Raw genomic sequence first — 27,152 nt, 5'->3', positions numbered from 1 at the left:
AGAATATAATGTATATAGTATGTTAAAACATTAAACCTCCCCACATACACATACATAATTATTATGTGTTCATAACATCAGAAAATAGTACCTAATTATTTAATATGACTTGAGACAGAGATCATATTAATAACCATGCCAGACATTCACTGACTAATGCAAACAGCTGCAGTCTTGTCCTCCCAGAATGGCCCTAGTACTGCAACCCAGCCAGAAAATAGTGTCTGAATAATAGCACCTTCTATCCTTTTTCATTGAAACTTTAAAATATGATTATTTTTGCATGTAATTATGAAATTTAATTCTTACAACTAAGAATTAGATAAGGCTAGGGAAATTGCACACCAGGGTCAGTACTTGTCAAGGAAGTATGATAACGTGTTTGAAGTTCTTATAAACCATGTAAGATTAGATATCATAGCACATGTATATTTCCATATTAACTATAGAAACATACAATAAGAAGATGGGAGAATCTCTACAAGCACACATGTCAGCCAGCCTGCTATAGGCAATGATGATATTATCTGTCTTATTCAAGGTGGAAGGTGAGGACTGACATCAGTACTGTCTTCTGTACTCCATGAGCTCACACTCAAACACATACAAGCACAAAGAGAAAGAGGAAGAGGGAGGAGAGATTTTGTTAACATGTGAGGAATATCACAAGATCCTTCCTTGAAGAATCAGAAGAGTAAGGACATGCTGAAACATAAAATTCTGGGCTATCCTGCCCCGTTTTCTCCAATGCATCCCTAAGTAATTTATTTTAAATGATGAAATTCTATATAAATTTCCTCTAGAAAATGAAAATATTATGCTTTTGAAATAAGTGTCAGCCATTGCATACACTAGCAAGATTTTGCTGAAAGGACCCAGATATGGCTGTCTCTTGTGAGTCTATGCCAGGGCCTGGCAAACTCAGAAGTGGAAGCTCACAGTCAGCTATTGGATGGATCACAGGGCCCCCAATGGAGGAGCTAGAGAAAGTACCCAAGGAGCTGAAGGTATCTGCAATCCTATAGGTGGAACAACAATATGGACTAAACAATACCCCCGCCCCAAGAGCTCGTGTCTCTAGGCGCATATGAATCAGAAGATGACCTTATCGGCCATCAGTGGAAAGAGAGGCCCATTGGTCGATGCCCATTGGTTGTGCAAACTTTATATGCCTCATTACAGTGGAACACCAGGGCCAAGAAGTGGGAGTGGGTGGGTAGGGGAGTGGGTGGGGGAGCGTGTGGGGGACTCTTGGGATAGCATTGGAAATGTAAGTGAAATAAATACCTAATTAAAAAAAAATAAAAAGGGAAAAAAATAAAGAATAGGAAAAAAAAGAAATAAGCGTCAGTAATTATGGATTTACTCCTTTTCATGATATTTTTAAAGAACAAAACAAAAACATTTGTTGATTTCTTTGTTGTTAACAGTCACGATTATTAAAGACTTTTCTTGTCTGTAAGAATTTAAAAAGAATTGAGGGGTGGCCCAAGGAAAAAGACATTGAACAATGAACAATGTCTTTTTAGACTCCCTAAGCCTGAGGAAGCATGACCAAAACAATCAAGGGAGAAACTGAAAAATAAGATGCAGGTGGAAATTCTCATGAGATCTTGAAATTAAAGCCAAGAATGTATTGGTCTATCTTCACTACGTTGATGATGAGAGAAGTATGTTATATTGGCCACTTCTTATTTCTAGATGTCTGTTTTGTGGCCATCATACACGGTTCTTCACTGCACCTGGCCCAGCATAAAGAATGAAATTTGGTAGAGGTTATTAGTTTTTACTTTCTCATATAATCAGTATTCATCAGCAGATGAACACTTGCCTTATTTTACACCATGGGTATGTGAAGAGTGCTCCATGTTTAAGAGTTAAGGATTTGTGAAAAAAAAAAAAAAAAGACAAAAACCCGCATGCCCATGAATGAGTTCCATGGATAATACACATCCTATAGGACTTGAAACTCTTTAATTAGAACAATTTTCCATGAACACAAAACAAGTGAGATAAACTCTTTCACTTTATTTTCTTGTGGCTGTAATTTATACCTGACAAATGCAACTTGAGGAAGGAGGAAATTATTTGCACTCATAGTTTCATGTTATAGTTCATCGTCGTACAGAAGACATGGAGATAGTGAGGCAGCTATGCACATGGGATCCTTAATTAGGAAGAAGGGCAGTGAATGCTGATACTTATTGCTCTTTCTCCTTTTCACTCAGTTCAGGAAACCAGTCCAGGAGAAGATGTTATGCACATTTGGAGTGAGTCTAACCACTCAATTACCATATTCTAGATAATTCTTCATAGGTATTATTGGAAGCTCATTTCCATAGTGATTATAAATATTAACAAGTTAGTAATCAGAATTAAATTCATCACAGATAGACAGTAGGCACTGAGAGTGGAAGCTACAGTGTCATTTTGACAAGTTGATCCTGGTCATGAAGAGGTTGTAGAAAGATTTAATGAGTGGTTCAGGTAGGTAGATAGTGCTACCTAACAGTGTTATACTTTAGAGATGGGATGGGAATCTTTACATGGTTAGCATAAGCTGCCTTGTATAGTAGTGGGCAGAATCTGTGGGTCTGAACAACAAAAGCATTTCCCAAAAGGGGTTAGAGAGAGCTCGCTTTGAAAAGATGAACAACCCCTCAGGTATTAATAACAGATCCACTTGAGTGTTATTCTTAATAATATGGTAGACTGAGAAAAATATATGTGAGATTTAAAATCATGGAAAGTGGATTGAAAACTCACTGCAATCCCTGTATAGGATGTAATCTTGGTGCACTTATCTACCTAGGCAAGCTACCACATTCCCAGCAAAAGGACACAACACTTTTCCTGTATGACTGTCATAAGGAACAAAGTAAAACCTCATCAACTGCCAAAGTTGGGATGGGGGTGTATGTTTGAAATCCTCTTAAGACACATTGATTAATACTACTTCTCTCTCTAGTGATATACCAATCCAATCTACTGACATAGTGCTAATTTGTGTCTAATTATTAGTAAATACTTAAAATGAGACGTGCTAATTTATTTTAATTGCTTCCTTATAAGAAAGAACTTGCCCTTGTGGATCTCAGTCCAGGCTGCCCCCAAGACTCAGTGTGAGGGAAGCCACTAGAGAGGGAATATTGACCTGCTTTCCCATATGACTGTAGTGGAGACCCTATAGACCTAGGTGCACTAAGATATCTTTCTTAGGAATAGCATTTCTTCAGACCTCCTTTTCTCTACACTGCAGTGCAGGTGGGTCTCCCTGCTTCTGTGCATTATGTCTATTTCCTGTCATTGATTAACCATGGTCTGTAGTTTGAAGACAAGTAACAGTGGATAATGGAAAATGAAGTAAACTATTGTTCTGAGATAATGGCACTGGCCTTCTCTCTGATAGAGTAATCTTAGAAGGCACAAACACAGAGAAAGACAAAAAGTCAAGCATTTACCCTAACACTCATAGTAAGTACTCTGCTTTGGGCTAATGTTTCTCTTCTAATGAATTCTGCATGCCCAATTTCTATGAATTTAAAGGTATTCCCCATAAGGACACTTGGCTCATCAATTTTAATTAAAGATTTGAGTAAAATGTTATAATCATAAACAAGAATATAACATAAAGCTAAATGCAAATTTGAGTGTTTAAGACAAAATTTCTAGACATTGTACACTTCACTGGTCACTGGGTGTTGTACTATTCAAATTTCTACTGATCTCCTGAGACTCTGTTCCTTGAGATGTGGCATTTGAGGGAGATATCTGTAAAAGCATTAGCTTGGGCCTAAAGTATAAAACTGCCACTCCATAAAAGGCAAGTGGAGCAAGCAGGGGAGGGGAGGACGACAAGAAGGAGAAAGCATGGAGAAGGAAGCAAGAAACAGAGGGAGGATATGAGAAGAGAAAGAAGGAACAGTGGAGAGGACAGCTGGGCAGGAGGTGGTGAGAGTAAACACAATGAGGGAAGAATCCTTCATTCACTGAGCAGAAACACAATGAAGATGGTCAGCCACCAAATCTGCAGAGGGCAGCATTAGTTCTGATCTCCTGAACATGCTTAATCTCTCTCTTACCTCAGCCCAGGACATCCCTTTCCATCTTCCTTATACTTAGTACTTCTACCTGGACAGTCTGTCCTCACAGCATTCAAGTGTTCTGTGCAGATTTTTCTCTCTAGTTTCTCTTCTAATGAACTCTGCACGCCCAATTTCTATGAATTTAAAGGTATTCCCCATAAGGACAGATTTTGGAAATTAGTGCAATCATAGAATAGTAATTTAGAGACAGAGAGTAGGGGTGATGTAACTAGGCCAGTATCCTGAGGTATCTTGTAGATCAAGTCTGTGCTGCAACAGTCTTTGCTGGGATGCATCATCTTATTCGGTGACTGCCCACACAGTATAACAAATTGGTGCTGAAATTGAGCAGACACTCAATTCTCCTGCTATACCTTCTATGCAGCAATGAGCTCAGGGAAATACATCCACAATGCACAAGCTATGTGACCTTACATAGGACTGGAGACCAAGGAAATGCAAGTGATATTTGGAAGGAAGTAGCAGCAAAGAAAGATACATTCAGGTACAATGGCCATACAACTCATATTAAATATTGTTCTTTGTATAAACTGATTTATTTCTTTTTGTGATATATATGTATATGGAAAATGTATTTGTGGATATGCATGTGATTCTTGTGTGTGTTCCTATGTTGGGTGTAATCTTACACATATCTTGGTGCATGTGTGGAGGTTAGATGGCTTAGGGGCATTGTGCTTACAGAAGTATAATACTACATCCAGCTCTTTGTTGTTGCTTGAGATTCAGACTCATGTTCTCACTCTTTCAGAACAAGCACTTTAGTCACTCAGCTATCTTATGAGCCCTTCAAAATTCTCTAACCTGTCATTGATTTTGGACTATCTTCAGATGGAATATTTTTCCATCAAACATAAGTTGTTAAAAACAATATGCATGCAGTGTAATGACCTGTTCCCTTTCTGTCTTCACCATTGTGGTTATCACCCAGAAGAGCTCAATCAATTTAGCTGGTACAGGAAACATAACATTAACACACTCCCAAGAATATTCACAAAGGCAAGTAAACAGCAGAGGGACGTTGGAATTTATGCTTGAAAATAAATTACTACTAGTAACACATATACCTGATACACCCAACTCTAGATGTTCTCCTTCCACAGAGCAGACACCAGAGGAAGCTAGGATGCCTCATCAATTCCCAGTTGAGAAGGCCAGCATTCACGGTGTTGAGCTTTAATTATAAACTCCTTAATAACTAGTTCTCATTTTGCTGACACAAACCAATATAATTTACAAACCAGAAGACTGTGTCGGAGTGATGCATATAGGCAGTGTGTGCAAAATGCTGTCATGTAAAAATTAAATGTGATATTCAGAATATGGACACTGTATTTCCAGAATTAACTTTATTTCAGAGCACTGCATACCTTTTGAGTACCTATTGCTCTCATTGGTCACAAACAATGGGACCATTTGCAGAGTATATTTTAGCTGCAAATCTGAGCTTCTGTATATTTAGGATCTCATACATCCCTGTGACTTGAATTTTCTGGGTCATTATTCTCTTTGAAGAACTTTTTGAGCTTTCCTTCCAAATGTCCTTCTTGGGTTCCTCACCAGCTATTATCTGATGTGTTGTAATTATTTAAGTGAGTTTTCTTACCAACACTTTGTTCTATTCCATTCTAAGCCTCATTAATCCTTTTGAAAAAATGGAGGGTCTAGAGATAGCTTATGTGGTAAAGTTCTCTTACCTTGAAAGTTTTAAAACTTGAGTTTGATCCATAGAACCCACAAAAAAAATCTATGTTTTTGGTACATGAGATGGCCTTCACCATTGAGTGCTAACCAGAAATTGACCACAGTCCACATTTACAAACACACATATGCATACACACACACACACACACACACACACACACACACACACACACACACAATTATTAGGGGAAAATTAAAATTTTACATTGATAATTGGACTTTAAGTTCCTATCACCCACATAGTGGGTTGCAACTTTCATTGACTCTAGTTCTATGTTTTCTAATATCCTCTTCTGGATTCTGCAAGCACTAGACATGTAAGATCATGTACATAGATATGTATATGTATACATGCAAGCAAAATACTCATGTGCATAAAGATTAATGATATTTTAAAAAGTAAAATGCCATAGTGAAACTGCATCTTTTCAATTAAAAAAAAAAAGAGTCCCATATGATAATCAACTTCTTTACTTTCTCCTCCTCCTCTATATTAAGCAGCAGCACACCCGTATTAGTCTGCTTAGTTTTTCCAACCCTTAGCTTCAGTTCTACATTCTTCAAGACCATAGTTGGATGCTCATTATATACCTTCCACTGTGCATGTGCTTACATGTGTTGCAATATTTAAAACTGACACAACTAGTGAATTATTTTACTGGCTGCCAAGCATTTCACAATACCTAGAGGTCCTGCAGTATATCTTGTTAATTTTCACTTCTCTAACTACATGAGAAACTTGACTTTAAGAAAGTAGACCAGTCCTTGGAACTAAGTTCATCAGCAAGTTCTTCAAGTCTGTAACACAAATTCACTCCTGACACCTTTCTGTTCATAACTAAGATGGCACAGTCATTTTGCAAGAGAAATGAAGTGAGTTTTCCATTAAAAAGGCTTTTCTATAATCCAGCACTAAATTTCATTGAATAGAATCCAAATGCTCCTTTATATCAAACCTAAAGCAATGAGAGAAATTTCTTATAGCAAGGGGAACACATATTTTTAAGATTTTAGATAAAACTTTCATTAACATAGCATAAAGAAAGTCAATCAAATGAGCTCAATCTTGTAGAAAAGTCAGGTAACTAACAAGCTGTTTATTTGTTGTTCTTTTCTTTTTTTAAATTTTTTTTATTACGTATTTTCCTCAATTACATTTCCAATGCTATCCCAAAAGTCCCCCACACCCTCCCCCCAACTCCCCTTCCCACCCATTCCCATTTTGTGGCCCTGGCGTTCCCTTGTACTGGGGCATATAAAGTTTGCCTGACCAATGGGCCTCTCTTTCCAGTGATGGCCGACTAGGCCATCTTTTGATACATATGCAGCTAGAGTTAAGAGCTCTGGGGTACTGGTTAGTTCATAATGTTGTTCCACCTATAGGGTTGCAGATCTCTTTAGCTCCTTGGATACTTTCTCTAGCTCCTCCATTGGGGGCCCTGTGATCCATCCAATAGTTGACTGTGAGCATCCACTTCTGCTTTTCTTTTCTTTTCTATTTTTTTTTTTTTTTTGCCTTCTTTTTTACTTCAGGATACAAATGCTTTCATGCTGCCTAAGTTAGACCTGCTCTGAAAGAAATCCAGAAGGAAGTTCATGCTGCAGATCCCACATTCTTTAAGCCAGTCTGAACTTCTATTTAACTTTACAATTGACTTCTACTTCTTTACTTTCTCCTCCTTCTCTATATTAATCAGCAGCACACCCCTATTAGTCTGCTGAGTTTTTCCAACCCTTAGCTTCAGTTCTACATTCTTCAAGACCATAGTTGGATGCTATTGTTGTTGAATTTCCACAACAGTCATAAGTAATAGTTGTTAAAATAACAGCACAAAGTTAACACATCTTAAATGCAAGTCTCTGCCAATACAAAGTAGAAAATTCTGAGTTTAAGCCTGAAAGCTCTTGCTAGAAAATCATTAAATCATTCGCTCATTCATCAACTTGCTCAGTCTTTTAGGTTTTGGGTGCAGTAGTGCAAATAAAACATGACAAAGAGGTAATGAATCTTAGTTGAAGAAAAAGGAATTATAGAAATTGTCACTTTACTGAGACAGAATATTCAAAAATATATTTTTCTGTGACAATTTCATATATACACAACATTTCTGATTCTTACCATCTCCAGTTTTCTTTTCCCTGTCCCCAAGACACTTCCAGTACATCCTGCATTAGAATGTGTGTGTAGGTTGGGGGGTTGCTGTATGTAGATTGAAAGACTACAAGGAAACTTTTTTTTAAGAGAAAATGGTACTGTAGACCAAATTAATAAACAACACATACAAATAAATCCAAGAGATATGAGACAGTATTTTTTGCTTGTAAAAAGTAGAGCTCTGTATTTTGTTAGGAGGGATACTGTAGATGAGGATTAGATGATTATGTAAAGACAGATGAGTTTCACCATACCACACATAACAGGACTTCATAGCACTACCTAAGCATAACTATGGTCTGACATTGTCAGACTTATGGAATATAATGTCTATAGAAGTGCCCTTTGTGGCAGTGCCCTGTGCTTGTGTATACACAGCACTATATTCTAAATTTCTTCTTAAGATTTTCTCCATCCCTTCTCAAGTTTTTAATTAAAGATATGAACGAGAGTAAATCCTCAGCCCAGGGTACAAGCCCAGATAGAAAGTTGCTTTTCTTTGAACAATGTGATATTTACAGCTATGCTTCAAATCTTGGTGTGAGTTTCTTCTTCTTTTTTTTTTTTTTTTCATTTTCTTTTTTTAGGAATGACTCTAGAGTTGAGTTTATGGAAAACTGCTAGCTCATGTCCTTCTCCAAGGCTAAGGTTATGAGGCTGAACTTAGAGAACCCGTGCCAAATTCCTGTGGATGTTATACAAACTACCTACTGTCATGCATTGGGAGACAGTTTGTTGTAAAGATATTTGTGTTTAAAAATGGATGTAGGTTGGGATTTACATTTTTCTCATTTGCTTAGACTATTAAATTTGGGACATGGTTAAGATCTACTCAATTGAAATTTATTCATATGAACTGGATCACTTATTCTACTTTGCCTTCTAAAGTGTGTAACCTGGGGGTATATTCTGCATGTCTACTAGTAGGAATTAAAATCACATTAAACTTTTATCCTGAATATCATTGTTTCTCAACTTTGAAGCTTGTTAATCTCAAACACACATAAATGAAATAACCAGGAAGTAGCATCTCTAGGTAACAATGACAAAACATTACAAGTAAACATTGTCTTTTTCATTAAACCCAGTCTTTTACTCCAGACACCAAGGTTCCTGGGGTCAGTGTGTAATCTTTACAAGCTCACCAGACAAAGGCACTAGTGTTTTAATGAATGAAATTATTTCCTTTGGGGATATAAATGTCAGTATTGTTTCCAAATTGGAACAGTGCAACTTCTCAAAATTTTAAAACACCATTGTCTTCTGCCTTATTAGGTAACTCTCCATTCTCCACCTTCTTATCTGTTCTGAGTAATTACCACACACAGGTCATAGTTCACCACGGTGTGTGTTTTCAGCTGGAAGACATTGAGGTGACAACAAAATATTTAGAAATTCATTGAATCATATCATTTTATTTTAAATGGATACAGGAAATTAAAGTGGTTCACTCAAAGAAAACTGAAGCCAACCGGACAGATGAGCAGAGACAAAGGAAGACTACAACTGGGAAGGTGGTTGTTCCTTAACTAGGAAAACACAGGTGAGAGTAGAGTTGCTCCAGTAGACATTATTATCATAAGTCCTGTTCTTAAAAAAATCTCTACTCTAGTTCTTAATTTATATTTTATAGTTGCAAAATGTTAATCTCTTTTAGATATAGGAGTTAAGTGAAGGAAATGGAAAGCAACTTTTTTTTTTACCTTTAATGATCAACATGAAGTTGCTATTAAAAGTCTGATATCTCTTTACTGTCATGATCAGCATTCTCACAGACTTTTTAAAACAGCATGTGAGAAAAATCTAGAATAGAGCTTATTATATTCTTATCATAGTAACATGTCTCTGTGACTCTAATAATAAGCATCAAACTTCCAAGAGGTACTTAGTTCTTGTTCTTTTTTCAGAAAAATTAAAGGTTTTTTTAAATTAAAAATTACATCATGTATTATGTTTCTTTTTAAAATGAAATTAACAATACATTTATATGCGTGTCATAATTAGTTCTCCTGCTTTCTAGATACCCTACTTTGTCATGATAAAAATTAAACTTGTTTAATCTTAGAAGAATAGCATTATTAAGATATTTAGCTGCTGTTCAATTTGGAGTAAACACATATCTTACTTGCTGGCTACATTTTACTGGCAGGCTGGAAAGGACAGTAATTAGATAGACACTTGACCCCTCTGGTCTGAGGCATCCTAGTTTCTAGAACTTCTTAGATACTGATTCTAGACACATTTGCCCAAATTCCCAAGTCATACCATAGCTTCTCATGTCAAAGAAGGTGAATGTATAATACTTTAAAAATTTTTACATTGACCTATATCTATATTCAAACTTAAACAGTCCTCTTAGAATATATATACCCAATGGAAACACTCTAGCTGTTTAATATCCTGAAAATCAAGAATGCGAGAATTTCCAGAGGTTTTTATTACTGGTAGGTAATTAGATTCTTACCATAGAAATGGAATATCTGTATTATGCTGGCATTCTTTCTAGCCTGATTTTGTTTACATAGTGCTTAATAAGAAACTTACACAATTTGTACTTTGGTAAGTAGAAAGGACTATGTGTGAAAGGGTGTATGAGAAAACCAAACATATACAAATAGATACTTACACACTACAGAGTATAGCAACAGCAATAAAGAGTGATTACAAAAAAGAGGAGACAAGCAAGCTATTTTTTAAGAAACCTCACACCTATAACTTAATACCCATAACTGTCCCCCATGGAAGAACTTGGTCACACGATCTGTTTTGAAGGCAGATATTACTCCTTAACATGTAGGGGAAATAATTTTTAAAAAGAATAATTCTCTTAAATTAAAAGGAAACTCTTGGAAAGGAAATATCTAGGTCATCAAAGAATATATGCAAATGTGAACATATTATATATTACTAGCAAATCCAATATCTACACAAAAACTGCACAATAGCTTAGAGAAACTGGGAAATACTCATGATTGCATTGAGAAGTTTTGCCTTATAGGCTCTGAAGACCACTAATATGCATAGATTTCAGAACCAGCTGCCAACCTATTGTTTACTGAATGTATCCAGTTTTTACAGTACAATAAACTCTCACTGCTATTCCTGAAGAAAACTGTCTCTAGAATACTTAGCCAGCTTCACTCACTCAGTGACTGTGTTACTTGTAAATGGGGAATGCAATGACCACTTGGGAAATTCTGAAGACCATTATCACCAACTTTCTCTTTAAATACCCAGAACAGGCTTTGTAACTATTGTGGATATGACAGATTGAAGTCTTAAACCCATGTCATTTAGTTTCATGTACATAATTAAAATACATTAACCATAGTCAAATTAATTTACAGAAAATATAGCTCCAAGAAAGAATTTCAAGAAGGGTGATACTTGAAGAAGCCTAAGTCACGCTGAGCACTCTACCCATTTCATCAGTATTCCTCACTCTCACCTATAGGATCTTCAAAGTATTCATGCTCTTCAGCTAAAGGAATGTGCTACAGGGAAAACACAATTCAGAGCCACGCCTCTACATTAACTGGGCAGCACTGACCTCTAGTGTTCGAGAAGGTAGAGAAACTAGCTCAGTAGCAAAGTTTACTTCCTGTCTAAGGCTCTTGGGTCTTTCCCTTGGGCACCATGGGGATAATTTCAATGAGAAAAGGGCAAAGGGGGGAGAAGAAAGTCGGGGGTGGGGGTGGGGGGAGAAAGGAAGTTTGAGAAAGCAGAAGAGAAAATTCCATTTACCTGAATGTAATCTCCCTCAATATATCCTCTAAAATAATTTATTCACTTATCAAAACACAATGGACAGGGAAGCCTAACAATTGTAAGCTTTCCAATCTTTGGATAACAGAAACACTGACTCTACTTTGAACATCTATTCACCTGTCTGCACTCTATAATGCAAATTCTGGGACAAGATCCTCTAAGAATTAAGTAATAAGGCAAAAGGATCGTCTATAGTAAGTCTTCTTATCTTTTTCCACCTGAAAATGATAATACAAATAAAGAAATGATAATACAAATAAAAAAAATAATACAAGTAAAACAATATTGGTCAAGTCTGGATAATATTTCTGAGCTTCAGTGTAGGAAAAGAAGATGAGGGAACAAACGCATAAACTTGAGAGTCTGTGGTAAGCCACCCTTGCAAAGAACACAGATGGCTTAATTGCATTTTTTCTCATTTGGGAGTTCCCAAAGAAGGCAAAATTTCCCTCCTTCTGCCTAAAGAAGCAACTGAGCAATTGAGCTTGAACCTCTCATAGGTTTAGCTATTTGTGTTCAAGTTTCACAAACTGGATTCTTTAAATATGTAGTACAAGGGGCAGATCTATGAGAGTCAAAAATTACTGCCAATTAAATAACTGTTATATGCTTGCTCGGGTCGAAACGTGGACAGTGCGATGCATACTCCCTATTCCTTCTCAGGCACCAGAATTTGGAGGGTGGAGTGTGTTCTGGAGCTCTCCCTCCTCTGCCTTGTAATAGGGAACCATTGATCTCCTGTAGTAACTACATTTGGACTACAATTCTTAGGCCCAAACTCCCAAACCCTTTACATGGGTGTTCATTGGTTATAAAATGCCCCAATTGGAACCTTATGCCAAAGGCAGTGAAGAGAGCTCAGTACTTAGGGTGGAGGTGGGGGTTGAGTTGTTTGGGGCACTTTTCAGATCGGTGGGAGATGCAGTTGCTGCTATTACAGAGTTCCTTGACTCTGAAGGTTCTCTGCCCCTAGAGGCTTGCTCATGGCCGTGCATCCCTGGCTGAGATTAAGAACCATGGAGCTAAGGGAACTTTATGATTACAAAAGAAGGGCAAGCAATGCAGGCAGCAGAGCAAGCTCCTTACAGTTCTGATAACTTTTGAAATAGTTGGAGTGGTGGTTACAGTTTCCCCCTTCATCTTTCCTTCTACCCAGGGCATATATGGTCAGAAAGTGGATAGTTATTCCAAAGAGCATCGATCCCACCTCATCTTCCCTCCCCCAGCTCTGAGTACTCACAATTTGTCGCTGTTAATCCAACGTGCCACAAGCCAGACAGCACCAAAGTCAAAATGCTGGTCAGTCTTGGTACAGAATCCATTTCCCCCGAGTGAGCGATTCTTCCAGTTGAATCCCAAATTCATAGGCACCAGCCTTGGCTTTTCTTTCTTTTCTTTTCTCACTCTCTGTTTCCACTCCTTCGCACAGCCTCGCCCCCTCCCACCCCCCCTTAAACAGACACTCTTCTCCTTCACTCCATTTTGCTTCTCAGATCCTCCACTGAAACCGTAGCAGAGCTTCCTCGGAGCTCCGAGCTGCAGTCGACAGTTCCTGCAACTGTCCCTTTCTGTGCTTGCCTTTCTTGCTTGCCTTCTCTTAAAGATTGCCTTTCTTAAAGGTTCAGATCTTGCGCACAGCTCCACCAATAGTCTAAAGTACTTTGTTCCGGCGCAAGAGCTAGATTCAGCACCAGGGTGAAGGACAGCTCCTTATCCGCACATTCTGAGCGGCACCGCCCCCTGCCTAGAAGCGAGCTCGCCTATCAGAGTGCCCTGGGCGGTCCTTGGTTGCTCCCGCGTCCCCCCACAGACGCTCCTGTGACTCGCTTAGGCTACTTGCTGGGAAAGTAAAGAGAAAAGATCCAATCTATCTGTCTGCCGGCCTGCCTCCCTCCGTCTACCTCTCCCCTTCCTCTCCATCCTTCTCTCCTCCCCTCCCGCCCCGACCCTCCCTCTCCCTCTCTCTGTCTCTCTGTCTCTCTCTGTCTTCTGTCTCTCTCCCTGTCTCTCTCTGTCTTCTGTCTCTCTCTCTGTCTCTCTCTGTCTTCTGTTTCTCTCTCTGTCTCTCTCTCTCTGTCTCTCTCTCTCTCTCTCTCTCTCTCTCTCTCTCTCTCTCTCTCTTTCCTGTCCATGCATCCCAGCATCCCTAACCACTTATCACTTCTCTTTCTTTTCCTCCCAAATTAGGGGCCAGTATTGGCATTTAAATCAGGTTTTCAAACAATGATGCTAAAGTGATGCTTAAAGGGGTTGGAAGAGAGAAAGAAGCCTTAGGAAATGGGATTTTCCCATGGAGAACTCAGCAATGACCTATGCTAGTGCCTAATACCTTTTTCCTCACTTCGCAGGAGAGAGTCAAAGGAAGCTTCAATTATGGGGTTCAATTTCAACTGTAGGGATGTGTAATTGACTAGTATTGATCTCATTGGGATTTCCGGTTTAGCCATTTAGAGATAGGATCGCTCTCCACTTTTGACTTTCCCTATCTGCACCTATCCTTGGTTGCTATTGGCACATTGCTTCCACAAGTACTACAGGATGATTGCTGCTGTGGGTCCCAAAGGAGCCAAGATGGTACGCTGGCATAAAAGAAAAACGTTTAAAAACTATTTTTAACAGGAAGGGGCTGGAGGATGAGTAGAAACAAGTGGGTGTGAGGGTCATGTGTGAGCCCATTGTTGGCTTTTAAAAGCTTTACATCTATAATAGAGAAGATGCATTTTGATTGCTTCCTCGGGGCTCTGCATTAGAGGTCTTGTTTATTTAGGTTCTAGCATAAGTCTGCTGACTTGCTTGCTTTGCCATAGATCAACTTATTGTGCATTTAGTGTGAAGCTGCCAGAAACGTGTCAAATGTTAACAAAAGAGGAACCAGTAATGATGTCTTCTATGTGAAATTTACATCAAGTTAGAGTCTATAGGATTTTTCCACATCAAAGGAAGTCAATTCCTCTCTCTCTTAACTAATTCTCCTTCCCAGCATTACTGAGCACACAGATTTATTTTACACCACAGATTCCTGACAGCCTTTGGTTTCAGCTGCCAGCTCTGCAGCTATTCCACACTGGACTGAGCTTTAAGCAGCCTTTGCATAAATCCCAACCTTTCAGCTTCCATCAGTGGAATACTGAAAGACAGTTCAATGAAAACAAAACAAGAGGCCAATATTTTACTAAGGAAAGAATTCTGAAAGTCCTATTAGCTGTAAGCAAATAGCATCCCTATACTTTAACTGAAATCAATTATGTCAGTAGATTCCTGGTTCACAGTGAATTCAATACAAGGTTTTGAGGCATAACTATACAGAGAGGGACTTTGGCTCACAACATATCAATTCTGTGGGACACACCCTTTCCTGTCATATTGGGAGGGGAGTGTAGAAATGAAAAGAGTAAGGAGATTCTATGTCCTTTTGCTTTGAGTGGTTTCCCCTACAGCCTTTCTAAGATAACCCCAGAGATGCTCCCATCACTTTTTCTGGCCTTAGAGAGTCTGGGTTGAAAATTCCCCTGCTGACTAGTTTAATCACACTCAAAAGGTCTTGAATGTACAAACCCATGACTGATAATTATTTTGTACGTTTTAATTGTGTGTAATACTTAGACTTTTTGATTTCTTAAGGTTGTTAAAATTTAATTTTATATGTGTATATATGTATGAGAGCCTGTGTGGATGTATGTGAACCTGCATGGGTGTACATTTATCTTATTCATTCAGTGCCCACATGGACCAGAAAAATGATGTCAGATCTTCTGGAACTGGAGTTAGAGATGTTTGTGTGCTGCCTGAGATTGTAAACTCCTAACTTTTATAAGAGCAGTAAAGAGCTGTTAATCACAGATATTTCTCTCTAGTCTCATCTCTTGAGCAAGTTTTAAAAGAATAAAATAATATAAAAAATGTTAATTTATTGGTATATTATGTCCATATATGTTGCTTTTATGAGTGTTATCACATCTTTGTCTTTAAAAATCACATTGTATTATTATGATTATCTTTTATCAATTTAGAAATGGTGAGGTTGAGAATAGAGTATGGTTGATGGAGTGCTTATGAAGGAAGCTTTAGGTTCAACCTGTAATACTATAAAACAGAATGTGGTTGTTAGACATGGTACTGCAACACAATCAGTATGAAGGGTAGAGGCAAGAAGATAAGAATTTCAAGGTTATCCTAGGCAACAAATGGAGTTTCAGTCCAGAAAGGCTACTTGAGAATCCATTCTCCTACTATATCTATGGCTTATCTGACTATCTATCTATCTATCTATCTATCTATCTATCTATCCATCCATCCACCCACTCACCCTCTATCTATTTATCTATCTATCTATCTATCTATCTATCTATCACTTATCTAATATCTACTTCAAATGTATAGAAATGGTATCAAACTTTTTGATATTCTCCTTTTCAATCTATTTAATATCACTGTTGAAATTTAGTGTTTTGATACATGAATCCCTGCTTGTTTCATTTTACTCACTATATTTTTCCATGTTTTGAATATGCCAGTATTTACACATTAATGGCCCTGTTTTAGGCCTGAGTTATTTCTATTTTTCTCCCTCAATTTAAATTATACAATTCTTTAACCATCCTGCAATTTGTCTTACATTTAGTTGTGAAAGTTCTACATTCTTTGAAAATGTTTTTCTCTAGTGTTTCGTGTCTCTCCACTATTATGTAATAAGATGACATCAACTCATGTTTCTCCCTTTGCTAAAAGGGAGTGATATTCTCCAGAAGGAAGCATCTTGGCTATTGTGAAGAGAAAAATGATAGCTAAGAATAAAAGACAGTGTTCCTCAATATTATCACAGCTACAATGTAGCTCCAAAATACAGTGCAACTAGGCAAAATATTTTAACAATGAAAGATTTAATAATTCTGTCTTGCCAGGCGTGGTGGTGCACGCCTTTAATCCCAGCACTCGGGAGGCAGAGGCAGGCAGATTTCTGAGTTTGAGGCCAGCCTGGTCTACAAAGTGAGTTATAGGACAGCCAGGGCTATACAGAGAAACCCTGTCTCAAAACCCCCTCCCCCCCAAAAAAAATAAAAAAAAATTTTTTAATTAAAAAATTCTGTCTATTCTAGTAAAGTCCCCTGATATTGTGAATATGTGTGAATATGTGTCACTATGGAGTTCACAATTGTGATTTATTTTCAAGTTGGTGATAAATACCATGACTCCCTCTTTTAGATAACCATATGTGGACATAGTATATAGTGTATTAGATATACCTAATTCAAAACCATATTTAGAGTTAAGACTTTCATTTTTTGCCTCAAACACACCAGTTCTTGACCAACTTTGAGCTTTAAGCAGCAGATGTCTGTTTAAGGTTTGCAAATGTTTCAGCAAGCTTATTGTGCCTCTGACTATGGTGAACAGAAAACAGCTGTTACTCATAGACAGTAGTGTAAACAAAGCCATCTTCTGAGGGTACTTTGGCTGCAAGAAGGTTTTAGTCAGAGTAGACTATCAATCACTATTTAAACAGTTTTCAGTCAGATCGTTATTTGCCTATTGAAATCCTTTTCTTTCATAAGGATTTTTGATCTGATTGATGCAACTGCCACATGATAGAGGGGACAAATGATCATGTATTACTTTTCATGTTGCTGCACATAAAATAATTCCTACCTGTATGGCATATGAGTTTGAAAATGTTCACAGTTTAGGCACAGTTGGTGGATGCTTAATATTAATACAGAGTGAGAAAAAAACGGATAATAAAGATTCGGAATGGCCATATTTTACAAATATTCATCTGGACAACATCCTAAATCAGAACCTTATTTAGATATAAATAAAAGGAAATGGGGTTTATATCAGTTTGGAAAGTACATGTAAGTGTATTGACATAAGATCTTTCCCTGGCAAATAAGTAAAACTCCTGATGTTATTTGGCATAGCTGCAACATTAGTTATGGTGGAGTGAGATTGATTTCTAACATCCATGGCACATCACACCTGGCCTCCATAAGGACATTCACAGATGCACACACACACACACACACACACATATATACATACATACACTATATATACACACATGCACATGGATCATGTACATTAATACATAGAAAAGATAAAATAAAGTGAAATGAGTTGTATTATATTTCATTCTTTTTTCATTTTTCTGGAACACTTCTTTTTCATCCACAATGGAACAAAAAAAGGAATCATTTATCACTTAGTCTTTGCTGTTGAGTATCCAAGCAAGTGGTCCGTCTACTAATTCGTAATACTCATAAAACACATGCCTGAGAAATATGTTTGGTCATCTTCATTTTATTGATAGGATTCATTCTAGCAGGAGACAAGGCAACACATTAAACTGGACAAAACGTAATGGCTTCTACTCATAGGCTACTAACCAATGAGCATGCCTCCCCAGTTGTTTTCCTCTATTTTCAAGATCCTGTAGGATGAAATCTCTGTAATGTGAATGCCAGAGTATACAGAAACAGAACTTACATAAGACCACACTAGCTATTTTGTTTAGAAAAGCACTCTTTTTGGATGATTTTGACTCCACATGTCATGATTTGTTCTAGTGGCTGAAGGATAATTCCTGTTACTGCCACATTTCAAGGTCTTTGCTTGATTTTTGTTTTTGTTGCGTTTTTGTAAAATATTGATGCAGTAGAAGTTCATTATGTTTTCCTGTATGATTGTTTTTCTTGGTAACTTAATTTACTTGTTTTACATTTTGTTTTCCTTTTTTTTTTTTTTTTATAGAAAATGACTTCCACAGTGGAATACAGGATCTAAATGCATGCTAGTCATACGTAAAATTTCTAAAAGGTAGAATAATGATTATGAAACATCAATGTCCTTTTGACTTTCTTTATTTGAACTAAATATCACTGAAATTTTCATATTTATTAAAAAGGTTACTTTCAGGTTTCTCCCCCAGGAAACAATTGAGCAGCCAGTGCTCTGTTGCTAAATTTACTGAATTTAATGAAGAAAAAGATATCTGTCCCATCTAAGGTCCCTCCTTGATTTTTACATAATCCAGGCGAATATTTGAACAGAAGATTTTAGCAGATTCTAGTAGTGAGAAACTAATAATCTCATAATGATCTCCAAAGTGATACTTTTCAAGAAATTAATACATAGTAGAAACAGCTAATTTCCTGGTTTTGTTTTATTATGTAACCTTTTCCTTAGTGTCCCTTTATCCTTTTTGAATTTAATCTACAACAGAAAACACACTGGAAAACATCTCTAATACGCTTTTTATTGGCATTTTCAATAACATTTAGCCTAGAGCTAGCAGGTGTGTTGCCCTAATATGAAATAAACATAGCAAATGCACGCATGCGCTCATGCGCGCGCACACACACGCACACACACAGGGAGGGGGGGGGGGAGAGAGAGAGAGAGAGAGAGGACAAGGTTGCTGTGTGAGAAACTTTGTAGGGTGTAGAAATGTTGTTTAGTGCAGGAAGTGAAAGAAAGGATGCAAAATATATCAGAAGAGAAAGACAAATGCATTGATGACTCACTTTAAGTTGTTCTAGTGTCTCTGAGATTATGTCTGTTAAGTAAAATACACAAGTCCTAAATTTATTATTATTTGCAAGCCAATATAGAGAATAACATTGGTTATCTAAATTATTCTTTTTATTTTTACTTTTTGTTGGTTATTTAATTTATTTACATTTCAAATGTTTTCCCACTTCCCCATTTCCCATCCTATCCATCCTCCCTTTTACCTCTATGAGGGTGCTCCTCACACCATCCACCCATTCTGCATCACTGCTCTAGCGTCCCCTTATGCTGTGGAATCAAGCCTCTATAGGAACAAGGCCATTGTCTGCTACATGTGTGTAGCTGGAGCCATGGGTTTCTTCATGTGAACTCTTTTGTTGGTGATTTAGTCCCTGGGAGCTCTGAGTTGTCTGGTTAGTTGATATTTTTGTCTTCCTATTGGGTTGCATTCTCATTAAAATAAATATGCTATTTTGTCCCTTCCAATAGAAAAATTATATTACTGTAATCATTTAAAGATATATAAAATTTAAATTATATATCTTTGTGCTTTGTACTATGGAATCATGACAATATATTTTTTAAAAGTATGCATGAGCTTCTATTGTCATCATAAATAATTTCAATCACTTTTGATTAAGTAATTTTTCTGCATTAATCTCATTAAAAGAGATGTGAATTGTGGAATAACTAAGTGTTCCCTTATTTTTAGGGATTCATAGCACTGCAACCCAATATGTCCAATAGGAGATTGTACTAGGTGACAAATGTATGTGGGTGTCAGTATATATGATGCTACCACACCAGCACATTCTGTCAGCTCAAGTAAAAAAAAATCAGAAAATTGTTTGTATTCCGTATATTTACATATTTTTCTTATAGTTACCTCCTAAGTAACATATTATAAGGATTTGAATGCCATTTGAATTTGAGGGGGTTATCATAACTAACTAGAGATATTTCTATGAGTGATAATGTACATATCACTTCATTTCTTACAAATGACTCAAGAATCCTCAACTTTTCATATCCATAGAAATATTCTGGAGCCATACCTTTGATATCAGATTAAATCAGTCTCTGAAAACAACTCTATCCACTCCACAAGTATTTAAACAGGGAAATTTGTAGTAAGTGTTACTGGTATGAATTTATTTCAGTGGACTCTATATTGATCAAGTTAAGCTAGAATTTTCTATTAGTGAAATAATTATGAGATTGGAAATATAAAGCAAGATGCATAGGAGCACATAAAAAAAGATTGGTGTCCAAGTAAAATAAAGACCAAAAACGGACAAATAGTAGACAAGGTTGGATTACAGACCAAGGGGGCCTCTGCTTTGCTTTGCTTTGCTTTGCTTTGAGAAAAACACAGCTATGAACTGTCTTTATGTCTTTACGTTTAAAATATCCAGGCATGAATAGTACCTTGTAGAATATGAGAACTGCATACTATATTCCAGTGTGCCTGAGTATGATTTTTGTCCACGTGTAGCCAGCTGCCTTCACACATTTTGTGGTGCTGGGAAATACTTGGGGAAATTACAGGAAGCTGCAGTTAAGCCTTAGTGACCCACTCTCTTACGAGCATTATCAAGCTTCTGTACTTATTCCTCCATCCTGGAAAATCAAAAAAGATAAAGAATAGATATCAAAATCTAAGTATGGTGGTGTCTGCCAGTGATCCTAGTCCTGAGCAGGCAAACAAAGGTAGGTCCCTGTGGCTCTCTGGTCAGCTGATCTATCAAAATATGTGATAGACAGATTCAGAGAGACACTCTCACTTGAAAACCAAGGTGGAGTCAAACAGATGGAGCAGGGGATAAAACATTTTTCACACAACTATGAAGACTGGGATTCAGATTTTCAGAATCCATGTAAAACCCTGGTGAGTATGTTAGCTGCAGGTAATCCTAAAGGCAAGAAGGCAGAGACAGGGTATCCCCTGCATCAAGCTGACTAGCAAGCTCCCGGTTCAAAAAAATCATGCCTCAGTAAATAAACTAGAGAGCAATTAAAGATGAAACCCCAACTTCACCACCCAGTCTCTCTCTCTCTCTCTCTCTCTCTCTCTCTCTCTCTCTCTCTCTCACACACACACACACACACACACACACACACACACACACACACACACACACAAACAGAGAGGGGGTATGGCTTACAAAAATATAGGGAAGGAAGGAGAAAGGGGGAAGAGAGTAGGGTGGGTACATACATGCCATGCTATACAGGGGAAATTGGAGCACACATGACACTAGTAGGATCTCTCCTTCTGTCTCTCTTGTTGCTTTTGTTTCCTGTGACCTGCAGCCTAACTGGCTTAGGAGCTGTCTCATTTCTTGCTATGGGAGTGTTAAGATTACACAGTGTTTGGCTGTTTTTCACATAGGAACTGAGGATTTAACTGAGGTCCTCAGGGCTGTAGCAAGTGCCTTTACTGCTATTATTCCCTGAGCCATGTCTGCAGCCCAGTTCCCCAATGTAAAACAACTGTCATATGCTGTGGGATAAAATTCAATAAGAAACCAATATCTGTCAGTTGAAAACTAGCCCAGCAAGTGTAGATTTGGATACAGTTAGCTGCATTTACATTTCAATCGCTGTCCATTTCTGTCCTCTAAAAACAGAATGTCCTAGAATGATTTCCATTTTTTTTATATATATTATTACATATTTTCCTCAATTACATTTCCAATGCTATCCCAAAAGTCCCCCATACCCTCCCCCCCCCCCACTCCCCTAACCACCCATTCCCACTTTTTGGCCCTGGCGTACCCCTGTACTGGAGCATATAAAGTTTGCATGTCCAATGGGCCTCTCTTTTCCAGTGATGGCCGACTAGGTCATCTTTTGATACATATGCAGCTAGAGTCAAGAGCTCCGGGGTACTGGTTAGTTCATAATGTTGTTCCACCTACAGAGTTGCAGATCCCTTTAGCTCCTTGGGTACTTTCTCTAGCTCCTCCATTGGGAGCCCTGTGATCCATCCAATAGCTGACTGTGAGCATCCACTTATGTGTTTGCTAGGCCCCAGCATAGTCTCACATGAGACAGCTATATCTGGGTCCTTTCAGCAAAATCTTGCTAGTATATGCAATGGTGTCAGCATTTGGAAGGTGATTATGGGGTGGATCCCTGGATATGGCAGTCTCTAGATGGTCCATCCTTTTGTCTCAGCTCCAAACTTTGTCTCTGTAATTCCTTCCATGGGTGTTTTGTTCCCAATTCTAAGAAGGGGCACAGTGCCCACACTTTGGTCTTCATTCTTCTTGAGTTTCATGCGTTTAGCTAATTGTATCTTATATCTTGGGTATCCTAGGTTTTGGGCTAATATCCACTTATCAGTGAGTACATGTCATTTGAGTTCCTTTGTGATTGTGTTACCTCATTCAGGATGATGCCCTCCAGGTCCATCCATTTGGCTAGGAATTTCATAAATTCATTGTTTTACCATTGTGTAAATGTACCATATTTTCTGTATCCATTCCTCTGTTGAAGGGCATCTGGGTTCTTTCCAGCTTCTGGCTATTATAAATGTTGATTACTGGGGTTGCCTTCTTCTGAGCATAGCTGGTGATTACTGGGCTTGCCTTTCTGGATCCTTGATGTGGCTCAGTGTCACTATGTGTGGCATCTTGGTGTTTGTTGTGATATAGGTACAACTTAAATAAAGAACACACCTTTTAGTGTATGCAATAATGCAGGTGTGTGTTCTGGTGTATATGTGCATGAGGGTTCATGGTGAGGCTGGGTTTTGGCATCAGCTGTTTTCCTCAGTCATTTTCCACCTTATTTTCTCAAACGGATTTTCACTAAACCTGGAAATTGCCAACACAACTACCTTACTGGACATAGCATCAATAATCCTCCTGCCTCCACTTCCCTACTACTGGCTTTATTGGTACATGCCACAATTTGGGATGATCAGATGTTAAACTTGAACAGTTGCTACCAAATTTTGGAGGCAGACATTTCCAGAGGAAACTTCTCTTGTATTTCCTGACACTACCCACCTCCCTTTCTTTGTCATATTTAATTTGCAGCCTAGAAATGGTCATATTACTTTTAGTGGCTAGGAAACACTGACCCACACCAAAACAGAAAATGGGGGAAACTTGGTTTCTTATGCATATTTGGAATTCTAGAAAAAATATACTCCCCCTTTTTTGTCAGAAAATCTGAATAATAAATTTTAAACCTCATTTGTTTGTTTGTTTTCTAGTTTGCTATTATTCATTGAGCAAACATTCAAGAATTAGATTAGACAAATCTATGAATACCAAGTGTGAACTTTTACATTCATGATATTGGATATTTTCTGGGCTCATGATATGCATCAGGGAAGTCTAGGTCAAAACAGGTCTTAAGGAGATATTCTGTAGGGGATATTTAGTTAATTCAGCTGATTTTGAACTATTTCTACACTCCTTGCTAGCATTTACTTTACTTTTAAACAGAAAATATGGCAATTACAAAACAGAAGGGTTAGGGACACACCACAATGATGCAACATCACAGTGTGTAGTGGTAGGGAGCACAGTACCCACAAGATACATGGCTGTCCTTGTGAGATTTAATTCTATACTTTGACTGATTAGGCACACAGATTACTTGATGACCACTAGGAACACTTGGGAGCAGGCCATTAGAGGCTCCTATTTCCTCTGACATTTATTTATTTATTTATTTATTTATTTATTTATTTATTTATTTTGACAGAAGTAGTTCTGGGATATTGATGAAAGCATTCTATTCGTTTTTTTTTTTTTTTTTTTTTACTTTTATACGTATTTATTAATACAAGCTTTTTTCCAGTCTTGAGAAATTTATTATTGATACAGTTTGACACTATTGGCTATTATGTTTAATGTGTACAGATGGGAAGATTTTCACAATTTGGAGTGTAAATGACCAAACTGAATAGATAATGGGTAAGGATTTAGCAAATGATGCTTCTAGATGTGAATAATCTTACACCTCAAAACAAATCATTTACTAAATGGGCAATGAACTAAGGAAGTGAGAGAAGGAGAAATGGTCTCTGCCCACCTGAAACTCGATAATAACAAAATTTGCACTTTCCAGAGCTGATAAGTATCTATTTCCATGAAAAAAATTATTCCACAGAAAGGAAAAGACTCAGAATCCTGGACCTGTGTTCAACATTCTGAGAGAACTGGAGAGTTGCAGTATCCAAGTGTGAAATTTATAAAGAGATAATGAGAATTGTTAGCAAGTGTGCCTATGTTGCCTATATTTTAAGCTTGACAAAAAAAAAGAAAAAAAGAAAGAAGCTATGAAAAAAGGAAATGTTGATCTTCTATAGAATAGTCCTCATATTTAAGTTTAGAAGATTCTGCAAATGTTAGCAATAAAAATACAGGGATAGAGACTGTAGGACGTTTTAGATATACTAACTTTGAATTATTTGTAGATATATTTGGTTTCTTTCATTCCAACTGTTAACACATAGTTTCAGTGTAGAATGGAAGTCTCCAAACACACAGGCTTAAAAATTAGTTTAGAGGAGAAAACAGTTCCAAACTTATGGGGGGAGGGGGTGGGTATAGGGCTAGACAAAGGATCTAGCCTGTCTTCACACATATAGTCAAGGATTATATCACTGAGAAGTACTCCCAGAATTAAGATGTTTATATTTTGTTTTAGTGTTACTCTTACAAAGTATTTAGTAACAAAATTATTCAAAATTTAGATGTGAATATTCTAAATTCCTAAAAATTTAGAAAATTTTTCTAAATATAGAAACTGAAAATCCTAAACAGATGATCATCATAGCTTTTCTTTCATAAGTAAAAGACAATACAATAAATTTGTAATTCACACATTGGCAAAAAGCATTTTGTATGTTCATAGCATGGAATCTTACACAACTATTCCCACTGATGATTATGGAGAAAATGACTTTAAAATTTAATAACTTGTTGAGGTAAAATTAGCATATAATGAGGATCCAAGCCTCAATCTACATATGTTTATTCTCTGTGTACACAAGTCATTAAATTGTCTAGCAATCTCCTGACTATATATGCTAGAATGGAAAATTTGTACAATACTTCTGCCATAAAATGTTTATGTCTGTCTCAAAAAGTCAACCTAAAGTCTACACATAGACTAGGGAGGGAATGGCTGAGGGAATAAAAGGCATTGATGGAGACCAGATGACTTAGTGCTGCCTTTCTTATTATCTGGAGGCGATGACATAAAGTCAATCAACAAATTGAGTAAGCTCCCATGAGCACTAAGAAGAGGAAATGGAATTTCATTACAATGTGACCAAGACAAGAGAATATGCAAGAATATGATTGAGAAGGCTGATGAGGCAGACTGAGTACACATGTGGGTGGAAGATGGGGTTTCTTTTCACAATGTCTCATGAGCCAGAGAGATGAACATGAGTCACTCTGCTGCATGAGCAGAAATCTGCTGTATCACTTGTTTACATCCATTAGATGAAGGAGTGGCCTCAGTATTTCAAAGGACTTCCTGAACTGTTGAAGTTCTTTGGTATCAGAATGACCCTAGACATAATTAAAAAAAAATACATCTGCAATAATTAATGTTGATTGTCAACTTGGCAGGTTCTAGAGTCAACAGAGAGACAAGTTTCTTAGTATGCCTGTGAGAGACTTCCTAGGTTGGGTTAATTGAAAACACACAATAACTGCTATAGAATCATTACATGATCAGGTGTCCTAGACTAAATAAGAAGGAAAACTTGAACTGATAAACTGTATTCATCTCTCCTTCTTTTCCCTTTTTGTTATTAGATACTTTCTTTATTTACATTTCAAATATTATCCCCTTTCCTGGTCCCCCCAAATACCCCTTGCCCATTCCCCCTTCCCCTGCATCTATGAAGGTGTTCCCCCACCCATGTACATACTCCTGCCTCCATGCCCTGGCATTTTTCTACATTGTAGTATCAAGTCTTCCCAAGACCAAGGGGCTCTCCTCACACTGATGCTCAAAAAGGCCATCCTCTGTAACATATGCAGCTAGACCCATGGATCCCTCCATGTGTACTCTTTGGTTTGTGATTTAGTCCCCACGTGCTCTGGGGCTTCTGTTTGGTTGATATGATTGTTCTTCCTAAGGGGTTATAAACCTTCAGTCCTTTCTCTAACTCCTCCATTTGGAAACCTGTGCTCAGTCCAATGGTTGTTTCCGAGCATCTGCCTCTATATTTTTCAGACTCTGGCAGAGCTTCTCAGGAGACAGCTATATCATGCTACTATCAGCAAGCACTTCTTGGCATCATCAATAGTGTCTGAGTTTGGTGACTGTACATGGGATAGATCCGTAGGTGGGGCAGTCTCATGAAGCCCCCCCCCTTTTTTTCAGTCTCTGCTCCAAACTTTGTCTCTGTCTTTCCTCCAGTGGGTATTATTTTCCCCCTTCTAAGAAGAACAGAGGAGTCCACACTTTGGTCTTCCTTCTTGAGCGTCATATAGTCTGTAAATTGTATCTTGGGTATTGAGAGCTTTTGGACTAATACCCACTTATCAGTGAGTGCATATTATGTGTGTTCTTTTGTGATTGGAATACCTCACTCAGGATGATATTTTCTAGTTACATCATTTGCCTAGGAATTTCATTAAGTCATTGTTTTTTATACCTGAGTAGTACTCCATTGTGTAAATGTACATTTTCTGTATCCATTCTTTTGTTGAAGGAAATCCGGGTTCTTTCCATCTTCTGGCTATTATAAATAAGGCTGCTATGAACAGAGTAGAGCATGTGTTCTTGTTATATGTTGGAGCGTCTTTTGGGTATATGCCCCGAAGTGGTATAGCTGTGTCCTCAGGTAGTACTATGTCCAGTTTTCTGAGGAACTTCTAGACTAATTTCCAGAGTGGTTGCACCAGCTTGCAGTCCCACCAGCAATGAAG

At 37.6% G+C, this 27,152-nt stretch overlaps 1 protein-coding gene and 1 long non-coding RNA gene across 3 annotated transcripts in view; one reads left to right on the top strand and one right to left on the bottom strand.

Moving 5' to 3' along the window:
- Window positions 1-13,574, bottom strand: part of Cntnap5b (contactin associated protein-like 5B) — a 718,354-nt gene extending 704,780 nt beyond the window's left edge. Inside the window, exon 1 of one of the 2 annotated variants that reach the window (XM_006529594.4) lies at window positions 12,974-13,574. In XM_006529594.4, coding sequence (XP_006529657.1) covers window positions 12,974-13,055 — 82 coding nt within the window. In that variant the 5' untranslated portion in view covers window positions 13,056-13,574. The remainder of the gene's footprint in view (window positions 1-12,973) is intronic. The other variant, NM_172851.3, reaches the window with a different exon arrangement.
- Gm51641 overlaps window positions 1-27,152 on the top strand; it is a 66,306-nt gene that overhangs the window by 1,556 nt on the left and 37,598 nt on the right. The window contains exon 2 of the long non-coding RNA XR_003947954.1: window positions 9,399-9,508. This is a non-coding gene — a long non-coding RNA (predicted gene, 51641). The remainder of the gene's footprint in view (window positions 1-9,398; window positions 9,509-27,152) is intronic.

Source organism: Mus musculus, chromosome 1 (genome assembly GCF_000001635.26).
Source record: "Mus musculus strain C57BL/6J chromosome 1, GRCm38.p6 C57BL/6J".
NCBI classification, from domain to species: domain Eukaryota; kingdom Metazoa; phylum Chordata; class Mammalia; order Rodentia; family Muridae; genus Mus; species Mus musculus.
This window is presented reverse-complemented; position numbering and strand designations above follow the sequence as displayed.